This window comes from Stegodyphus dumicola, chromosome X2 (genome assembly GCF_044657685.1).
Source record: "Stegodyphus dumicola isolate Sdum_Otavi_A_Nest chromosome X2, ASM4465768v1".
NCBI classification, from domain to species: Eukaryota; Metazoa; Arthropoda; class Arachnida; order Araneae; family Eresidae; genus Stegodyphus; species Stegodyphus dumicola.
In genome coordinates this window covers 58,056,197-58,067,433 of record NC_140781.1, presented here as the reverse complement: position 1 = coordinate 58,067,433, position 11,237 = coordinate 58,056,197, and the positions used below count along the sequence as shown (strand labels likewise).

At 32.5% G+C, this 11,237-nt stretch overlaps 1 protein-coding gene across 2 annotated transcripts; it reads right to left on the bottom strand.

The window, feature by feature from the left end:
- Window positions 1-308: 308 nt before the first annotated feature.
- Window positions 309-10,729, bottom strand: LOC118183290 (mite allergen Lep d 7-like). Of its 2 annotated transcripts, none has more exons than XM_035352767.2 (3): window positions 10,594-10,729; window positions 8,137-8,230; window positions 309-1,376 (listed from the first exon to the last, which is right to left on the bottom strand). In XM_035352767.2, exons 2-3 carry the CDS (start codon window positions 8,204-8,206, stop codon window positions 760-762), a joined length of 687 nt encoding a protein of 228 aa, XP_035208658.1. In that variant the 5' UTR covers window positions 8,207-8,230; window positions 10,594-10,729; the 3' UTR covers window positions 309-759. The 2 variants fall into 2 exon arrangements, with proteins under 2 accessions (XP_035208658.1, XP_035208659.1); XM_035352768.2 differs by having other exon boundaries at window positions 10,590-10,717.
- Between the last annotated feature and the right edge of the window lie 508 nt (window positions 10,730-11,237).

Sequence of the window (11,237 nt, the reverse complement as noted above, 5' to 3'; positions counted from 1 at the left end):
ATTATAACCATTTGTTAGAAGATGATTCTTTTCGACTTACGCAGTAGACAGATTAAGTCAAGTGATTTTAGAAGATGTTTTATTTAAAATTATTTTTAACAGTCCATAATTTGAGCTACTAGTATATGTCATTATAGAATTACTGTGTCAGCTTCAGTTGTTTAAAGAATTTGAGATTTCCAAAAACATATGAATGCATTACAATCTGAAATATTTTACAATTAAAGGTATCCTCTGCTGTTCAGTCATTTTGAATGCATGCAGAAACTGATTTTAACAGTGACTAAGCATTTCAGATAAATAGGATATTCAGAGCAGAAGCACATAAAACTTTATTGCATTACAGTTTAATAAGATAGTGGAACATTACAGTTTTAAAAGGAAAATTAATAGTTTCCCATTGCGTGATATAATAGTGATTAAATCAAAATAAAAAGTTCTAAATTATTGCATTTAACTTGACAAAAATGCGATTAACACTAATATTGATTATGAGAATACAAATTAATTTTTACATCTTTCAGTTGATTAATGAGATATCAGCTTCTAAAATCTACAGTTCAAATTGCTAAACAAAACACAAGTAATGTAAAAGCTTTGCAATCAAGCCTTTCTCATATTTCTTACTGAAAAGGTAACTAAAACGTTATTAATTTGTCTCATGTAATTTGATAGTTATATATTATTCTAATATTTTAACGAGTTTATCATACATATTTATAGGCTTTGAACTATTTTTAATTCAGAATGTTGGGCCTTTTATAAACCTAGACTTCTCCTAAACGTATCATTAATACATTCCTCTGGAATAACATATTCCTTTAGTTTCTTATCTAAAAATGTCTTCAATCTGCTTTCAATTCCTAACTTAATCAGATTTTTGAAGAATTTAGTCATGATACGTATATAAGGATTTAGAATAAAATTTAAGGGACCTAGACCTTTTACTTTAATTTCAAAGCCTTTTATATCTTCAATATTAAAATTCGCAACTTTAGGATTTGATCCTTTAGAAGTTGGTACAATATCAAGCTTCATATTCACGTATGATATTTTTGCATCCACATTTACATTTGGTCCATGTCCCATCAACTTAACTTTGCCACTGCACTGCATTTTTAGTTCTCCAGCTCCTAAATAGATCTTGAGATGAGTTTTTTTCTTCCTGTCGATTATGACATCACCATCTCGATGTAAAGATGAAAGTCCAAAGACGTGCCCATCATAAATGCTTGCTTCTCCAGTGTAGTTGATGAAAATCAGTTTCTTGCCTACTTGAAAAGACTTTTCAGGTATTTCGTAAGGGTCCTGAAAATATTCCTTATCCTCTTTTAGGTCTCTTAGGATACGATCTACGTAATCATTGCAAGCTTCACCTAAAAAATAACAAAGACACATATATCTCAAACATTTTAATTAATTTCATTTCAGTTAGTATTTCTAAGATCGAAAATGTGTTTGGAGCAAATCAGTGCGCAATTTTGAAAAAGCATTTATCTATATGCTTGAATCTTGCTTTCAAAATATAATTTTTCTTTCCCTTTCTTTTTCTTTTTTGCTAATTTTCAACCTTTTGAATATGTAAGGAGCATTTACATGAAATACTTCCATTTCTAATAATCTATTCTACCTCTTATTTTCTTTTACTTTTCAACTTTGTAGATAAGAAATACATCTTTTTTATAATAATTTAATTTTGATGACTGAATATCGTTATGAGATCTTAATTACAGATTACAATATTTATTGTATTTTCGAAAGAACGAAGGATTAGCATAAATATAAATGCTAAGCATTTTTGCTTGTTTATTCTCGTGCCTTTTCTAAATACACTACCCGACATTGAAAATGCAACACCAAGAAAGAGTGGCTCGAAAATTATGCGAATTTCAGGATAGACGCATGTCACCGAGTTATGCGAACGATGTTGTAATGTGCAGCTCTCCAGCGCATGTTGAAGAAAATATAAGGGAAGGGGAACCGGTAGAACGTTGAATTTTCGTGCCGTTATTTCTGCTAGGAAACTCACTGTAGAAATTTGTTCTTGTCTCAGAGGACGCGAGTAATAGCAAAGAATGACAGGCCGTCGTCAACGGAGGCAATTCTAGCAAACAGACGATTTTACGAGGGGCATCGAACTGAGAAGAGCAGGTTGGTCCATATGGCAAATCTCAGCTGACACACACCTGGACGTACACCGTTTGTGGCGACGATGGTTGGAACGAGGAAATGTGGCAAGTTCTAGGAGTGCCGGTGCAATCAGAGTGACGACAGCATGAGTGATAGACGCAACCGCAAGCCACTTCCACCTCCATTCTTGCATGTTCAAGACACCCTGGATGTTCCCATGTAGACCAGAACCATTTGCCGTCGACTGCTGGCTAGTGGCCTGCATTCGTGGGGAAGACTGACATTGATCTCACATCACAGAGGCCAAAGTCTGCTATTGTGCCTGGTTCGAGCGATGTGAGCGACAGGATGGCGCAGGATCATGTTCTGAGTGAGTCACGATAGTCATCGCGTATGAGTGTGGCGTCGATGTAAAAACAGGCCCAATAAAGCCAACAATTGTACAATGCCTCACCGCGCGACAACATGGCATCATGATTTGGGGCGCAATTGCGTACTATTCCAGGTCACCTTTAGTTCGTATACAAAGCACTATGACGGCGCAACGATACGAGGATGATGTGCTGCGGCCGGTGACACTCCCCTACCTTCAGGAAGTGCCGAGTGCTCTTTATCAGCAGGATAGCACTCGACCACACCCTGTTCGCATCAGCCAACATGCTCTGCAAGGTGTACAGATGCTTTCCTGACCACAGTTCTCTCCTCATCCCTCGCCAATCGAACACATTTGAAATGTGATTGGACGCCATTTGCAGACCCTGCCTTCAGAAGACGAACTGTGGCAAATGGTTGAAGCGAAGGACACCATCCGTACTCTCATTGACTCTGCACCTAGACGTGTTGCTTCGTGTATCGCCGTCCAAGGCGTTCCTAGAACCTACCGAGCCGACGCTGTGTGTTATGCATATCATTTCAAAATAAACATCACTTATTTTTGTTCATTATTTGCTACGCTTGCCGAGTTTCATCACTTTCTGGTCACTCCTCGGTGTTGCATTTTCAATGTCGGGTAGTGTATGTTACGTCGATGTTTCTCAAAAGTTAAGCTGGATAATATGGCTCTTGTCAGAATTGTGAATAAAACTTTTTGACATATTACGCAACGTTTGTCTTGAAAAATAAACTTTAAAGTGTCTTTAAAAACCATTTGAATTATTTGCAATTTGTTCATATTTTTAGGTTCTTTTCCTACCTGTTCTCAAGTAACATAATACATATGCCCGATAATTACTTTAATAATTTAAAATTTTAATTTCTTTAATCTAATAAAGTTAAACTTTGTGCTTTTATACTTCTGATACGTTTTTCAAAATATACCTGTAAAAATGTGTCTTGAATATTTTTATAAATTACTAATTTAATGTAAACTGCTAAAAGAAATTTACTGGAATACTGAAAAGCTATAGTCATGTGAAGACGGAATAAACATGGCACAATTTGACAGCATTAAAGCAAAATGCCTGGTAGCTCTATCTGTGTTTATAAGCGAGGACAATGTTTTTGGTTTGATTCATTTGGCTATGGCAAGGTACCCGAGAGCTGCCTCTCTAAGGTGAGGAGTGCCTTTGTGGTGGACTCCCTAAGGGTTACTTTTCACATGGAGAAAACCAAGAAAGCGCCCATGCAGCCAGCCTCTTCCCTGGGATTCGAACCAGGACCGAACTACCAGTTTTTAGCGGCTTTACCACTCGGCCGCTAGTGAGCCCATGTTAAATCGAAATCCAGTTAAATATTTAATAATAGACAAGAAGATGTTTCTTTGTGTTCCCAAATACGCTCTAAAGTGAAACTTAAATTTTAACTGAAACATATTAATAAAATGTATCCTTATCAAAAGAAATATAACAGAATGCTGGAATTTTCCTCCGAAATATTCGTACAAGTGTTCAAAATATCACGCAATATAAACAGTAGTTATACTTTAAGCTACTAAAAGCGTAATATCGAAAGCAATACACAGCGCATTTAAAGAGAAAGTTAACCCTATCAACAGTAACAACAGCAGCTAACTAAACAACTGAACTGAGAATGCTCTCTCTCTCTCTATCCGGCTTTTATGGCTTTTAACCAGCCGCGCGAGATCTTTCTAGTAAATTCTGCTTCTATAAATTTCTGGAAAGCAAAATGAGGATGAAATTACTGTTACAGCTAACATAGTAGCCAATTACATTTATTCAAATTAAATATAAATTACCAAGATAAACTTTTATTCAATGTTAAATGCATGTGCTCCCGTATTTTTACTTTTCCGGCATAGCTTTCTCTTAAAACTCATCTCGCGCTGCGTTGCACGAGGAAATAAAACAATTTTAATTATAATTCTACAAACATTAGTTATCTTAATATAAAATTCTTAACAGTATTTTTAATTTAAAACCGTTCTTATTAATTCATTATTTCATGTTCACTATATATCCATTCTTCGCGGATGTAATTTCCGAAAGGATGATACAAATCAGTTTCTTAAAATAGCAAAAATATGAGAAGCTGACAAAATAAAGTGTAAATTCACGATATTCACAGTCAGACTGAAAAAGTAAAATTTATTTTTGAATTTAGACTACTATAGATTTGGAACAGAGAAGCATAAATATGCATGTTTGAATTGATAATATTACTTTATGAATATTATTAATTTTTAATATGTAATATGCTTTGTGTCTTTGGTATAAGAATAGAGTTTAACAGAAAAAGAAATTTCTTTTGTTATACAGAGTATTAAATTTAACAATAAAGCTGAATGCATATTCTTTCATTTAAGGTAATAGAACATTAGAAATGTGAAAGACATGGACATTAATATGGAAATAACATACACAGTTGCAAAGAAAAAATTTTATGCAATGTGAACTGAAATAAAATTGCGATAATTATATACTTATGAGCAGACAGTGTCATTGCAGTTAGGAGAGATCGTCTGTGTTTCGGTTTTTGTACTAAAATCATGAACTCAGTTATTTATATCATCTAAGCATTTACGATTGCTTCGGATATTAACAACATCCTTGGAGGATTTTATAATTTTATTATTTCATGAAAAGGAAGACCATCATCAGAAAGCTACATGTAAATTTTTCATCCGGCATTATTATTCGAAGAAAACAAACAACAGTTTTCCTGCTTCCGTGCCACTCATGTGCGTCATTCAGCGAAAATAAAACCATAGGAATCCCACCTAAACGTCATTATTCCAAGGCGTTCTCAAACGTACACAATATCATGTCATCGGAAAGTATGTTCAAGGGTTTTTCCTATACGCGTGGCGCGATACGGAATGCTTATATACACCAGGGTAGTGCTAGCAATGTTTAGCGACTTTACCGCTCGGCAGTTGGTGGACGAAGAAGACTTTTGCAAAGCTTAAGTTTTTATGTTTTTTTTTCCCTCTAAAGCGAACTCTCGAAATAGTACCTTTAAGTTAATAAAACATAGCTGCATAACACTAGGGTGAAAGTTTACTGATAGTTATCTCCGTGAGATACCTTACAGTCTTTTTAAATTTCATTACACTTTTACACATGAAGAAATCTTTTTTCTCAGCTCTAAAGAGAATTGATATCTGAATTAGTATTCAACTTTTTACTATTAGTATTAGAACTTTTACAACAACTCTTTATTAAAGTATTAAAAAGAATACTAAATTGTTATGCTTCGTTTTTCGATAATTTTAAAACTCATTCTTAGTAGCTTAGTATGAAATTGCGTTCACCCTCAGAAAGAATTAAGAAGTAGCTTATTACAGGCACAGGTATAAATGGCCGCCGGACTAGCTGTTAAACTCTGCCCCAATCCTGGAGGAGAACTCTTCTTCTTCTACCACCAAACCCCCAAAAGCACTTTCAGCCTGCCGTGCATTTTAAGTATCTCATGCCGCAACAGTCTCTATGCAGTTACAAATATCCAAGCTTTCTGCAGGATTCGAACCAGAATTAAACGGTACAGCAACCAAAAAGCACTAACCACTAAATCGATCAGGGGGCAATAGTTTCAGGAAGCCTGAATGTTTTTCGTATACACTACAGTTTAATAAGAAAAAATAGAAGTAAGTAATTCCAATTTTATTCCTTAGTGGCATAAAAATCTATGACATTAATACATCTACACAAATTCGAATCGCAGGAAGAGGGTTGGATGCTGTATGTTTTCATGCTTTTTCTCCATGTGTTAAGTGAATTAGAGCCATCTTCCGTTAGAAAGTTCTTTCTAATAGAATATTAGAAAGGCATTCCTTCTGTTAGGAAGATAGCCCTTTTATGCTACCCATACATACATTTTAAACTAATAATAAACATTTATCTCATACTAAATAAATAAACATTTATCCCTCAGTGCCTAACTAAAGTCAATGCATACAATTATTTCGCGCACTTTAAACAGTTTGCACAACAAAGCTAGGGATTTTAAAATTAAATTTGGAAGGAAGTATTTATTTTAATCATATCAAATCAATGTTAATTATCATTATGATGAGACGGCAAGACGCTGGTGCAAAATTCCAGTGTAACAGCGATTTCATATGTTTCCACATCTTATTCATTTACTAAGCCATCAATCAAAAATATGTTGAGAAAAGGTATAAAATTTTAGCCTGGCTTCAACCAGAGTCAATGTATTTTATTCTTAATTCGTTTAAAAAGCAAATCGCATTTTTTAAACTAAAAATTATATTATTTCTCTCTGAAGTATTCTGAGTTCAGTAATCTAATGAAGTAGCAGGAATTATACCAAACATATAATACGTATCCATGAGGTTTTATTACTTGTATATTACACTAGTTAAAATCACTTTTCAGGTATTTTGTGGAAAATCTCGAATCTTACTGAACAGCAATCATTACGTATCTGTATAGTTGCAGCTTGCATTAGGAAAAAGGAAATATATGTGATGATCCATATTGCACATAATGAAATAATTAAATTATTTATGTCTCCAATTGTTTCCATATGTTGGTCACCAAGTTAGTTGGATGTAAAAATCTTAACTATTATTTTTTAAACAAGAAAAGAGGCGAGCCTACAGTTTATTTTAAAATAATTTCCAATTTCCGCAACACGATTACTGTTTGTTAGAGCGCCTGTTCTTCCTCTACACTTGCTTTTAACTTTACCAGAAGAGGGCATATGATTTAAGAGTAAAAAAATAGCTGATCCTATTTTCACAAACTGTTGCATTGTTCTTCACTTGATTGAAAAAAATTTTACTTTATTATAAAGACAACTATAGTTTCTCATTTGTCATTATTAACAATAAAAAAGAAATTATAACAAAACGTTTAGCTTTCTATTTAGATTCATTACAGCGCAGATATGTTTAAATTTTATATATCGTGTTAATATACTTTTCAGAATAGAGAACAGCAGCAGCAAGAATTTATACAATGGGTAGGATTAATTCGATAATTGAAAAGTGCACTGTCTCCCTAAAGATAGGTGTCCCTATCTACCTAAGAGGAGTATTTTTACTGTCTTTCATCTAATGCTTTTCCACAATTTAAGGATAACACGAAGAATTTACAGTTAATCATTAGATCTAAGTTAGTCATTTCCTGTAATTTCACTTTCTTTGTCACGAATATTTAGCAAACATTAAATATCCATTCGTCAAAAATTTTCTGTTTAAATTATGTAAGATGTTCTTATTAATTAAATGGAAGGTAAGTAAGTTTCGTGCTCCTACAATTGCCCATAGAGTATATAACATACTCAAAGTTGAATGCTTTCAACATCTTACACAGTATCTTATAAGAAATCAGGTCCTCTTTCCAATATGCTCTTGGGATGTAACAATCACAGTAAATCCGTTAGGTCTGTTGTCTTGTTTTAATATCGTACTCAAACTCCAACAAAAGATTATCCACTAATTAAAAAGATAATCGATAGAAAATTTATATATGTTAATGAATTTTCTCAGTTGTTTCGAAAGTTTATAACTAAAATATGATCAAGGCATCTGTAAAATTTTAAAGATTAAAATTATTTTCCTCTCATTTGAAGAAGTAGACTTACTTGCATTTGAAACAGATATCCACTGCACTAAGGTTATCCAGATCATAAGACCGAAAATTAGGGACCGCATTTTGAGATGATATTGGTAGGCTTCCTGATAAAAAGAAAGACTTGATAAATATACTTTTCGTTACAAAAAGCAAGAACAAAAGACTTCGGGTTAAGGAATAAATGCATATTTCGTGTATTTTTATGTACGCTGAGTTAGACGATTTTTCTGTGCCATAAAAATGTCCTTTGCTTCGAATTTTTTTCACGCAGCTATGTTCTTAAAAGTATAAATTATCATCTCCTACTTGACAGTTTTGTTTTAATGCAAAATGCGCTTTTAAAGAAGCAATGGATGGAAGGCTTTGGCTTTGTGCTGTGTCCGGTTAAAACTGTTCCGATCTAGTTACAAAAAAAAAAAAAAAAAAAGAAAAAAGAAAAAGAAAAAGAAAACTCTGTAAAAGTTACGGTTTTGCGATATCTAGAGCTACAGTAGATAATATTGCCTAATATTGTCAACAAGAAAGGAGAAAAACGTCAGAGTTTGGCTTCAAGTGGAAAAATTCCTCCAGATATCAAGCAAAAACTGTAATGTTTCGAGTGTTGCAAAAGTAAGATTTTTAATGTTAAAATAAATCCTTTAGTTGCAAAATCACTAAAACTTTCAGTGAAACTGTAAAAAAGTGATGAATGCTGACTTGAGTTTTAAAAAGGCGAAAAAATATAATGTGCATCATCTTTCTCCAAGACATATCACCGAACGCAGAACGCTTTGCAGGATTCTTTAGGAGAAATATCTGGACAAAAATGGAAAACTTTATGTCAAAATACATAAATCTTGGTTGTGGTTAAATGACTTCAATAAAAAGAGGTCTATTTATTATCATCAAAGAGGAGGGAAAAAATCTTAAAATATACTTCAAAGAATCTACAGAAAGGTTTTCAAAGAGATTTATGATTGTTGCTGGTTTTTCATATAACGATAAATTAAAAATAAAGAGAGAAGAGAAAAAATACTAATAACTCCACATATTAGCAGAAACATATGCTATACCAAATTTTCGAGTATAAAATACCATGTTTTTACCCACAGTACCATGAATCAGTAGAACTGCATCAAGACAAAGCAAGAAGCCACAAGTCAAAATCCACTCTTATTTCCAGAAAAAAAAAATGGAACGTGAAACGGATATCAATGCCATACCCTTGATTCATATTCCTTCTTAAACTGCTGATGTATAGCCGATGGATTTTTGAGTTTTGGGACTTCCAGAAAGTGGATGGTCCAAACGTCGACCTACAGCCCTCGTTGGACTTTGGAAAGCCGTTCAAGTAGAATGGAATAAAATATCTCTTCCGATGCTACAAAAGCTTTATTGTCTTGAAATTGAGACGAAGAAAGATAGTGAAGAATAAGGGTTATCAAACAGGACATTTAAATCCCAAAACATTTAGGTAAAATATTTCTGTAAATACAATGAAAATCGTCTAAAAATGTGCTAACAGCATCTGTATGTATGGAGAACAAGCTAAAAAATATAAATTGGTTAACACATAATTATTAAGTTATTCTCTATAAGTCATAGTTAGTTTTTGAGAAAAATTGTGACTCCCATCACCTTTCATGTAATCTCAAGTAATTTGCTAATTTGAAAGGCTAAGAAAAAATATTATGAATATAAATGTAATTCATAATAATACCAATTATGTATTTCTAATAATATTGTTCAAGTATTAAACTTTCTTTAATAGTAATTAAATTTCTCTACATTTTCTAGAAAAGATAGTTAAGTTTGTTGCTAAAATAGACTTCAGTTCCACGTTACCAGAAAAGCTGACAAAATTGCGTTTGCTCCTTCAAAGTTCTAGTCTGTTTTATTTATCTTTTTTTTTTATGGATTTATACTTCAAATTATTTATTAAGTCAATTTCATCAGCAAATTATTCTCAGTCAGAGAACAGCGACATTTCATATACGATTATAAAAACTGCTAAATATTAGAAATAAATTCGGTGCAGATTTTGCATTAGAAATTTTTTAGTTCCATGAAACCAAAACAGCAAAACCTTTGTTTAAATATAGAGTATATTTGCTCAGATGTACATAAACATAGTAGTCAAATGAATTGTAGTTTTTAAACTCTCTTAGTAAAAGTAATTTAACGTTATGCTGTAGTCTGTACAACTGCTCTTTTTTGATTATTTCTTCTGCATTATTTTATATTATTTCTGATTTCATTAAGAGAAACTTGATTCGATACTATGACATAAATTAGGATGTTATCAGTCAAAAGCATGTGACGAAAGTGAAAATTTTTTATAATATCCGACTTGCACCCAAAACGTAAAATCTGAAACATTGTTTAAATTGTCAACAATCATGTGAAAATGTGCATTAAAATGACAATACTGAAATTTGAACTAGGTAGAAAAAAATGCAAAATTGCGATCAACAAAAATCTTACCTACTTTATAATTCTAGTGGAAGTATCTTTAGGGCTTTCAACTGCAAAACAGATATGACTGTTTAAAGGATGTATATATAACATATGTTTTCTCTCAGAATGATATCAGGTTTACTTTCAGAAGTTTGATGTACAAATAAATTTGAAATGTATCAGATAAAAACATGACTCTTATCATTTCACCGTGGGAAAATCTTCTGGTGTTTACTCCTAAACTTGTTTTAAAAAATAATTTCCGTAATGTTTCTATTTTTTGCAAGGTATTTCATTTTTACGTTATCTCGTTTGATGTTAACAGAAAAGTTTGCTTTCTCAACATAACTTAATTTTTACCAAATGTAATCATGCACCATATTCTTCTGACAAATAAGAATGAATCACTAATTTTCAATAAGACTGACACACTACAGTCTATAAACATTTTTCATAAATATTCTTTTCTCTATCCTATAATGCATTTCTTCATACTATTTCTCTTGGTTTTCATATTTATAAGATACGTCTTTACAAAACGAGATCAAAATTAATTAAAAATGTATTGCTCAGAGAGTTTTACATAAATATTATAAATCAATATATGGCTTTATAAAAAAATCCGAAAATTTGCAGAATTTTTCTTGCATTGTACAGCATAAATAATTGATTTTC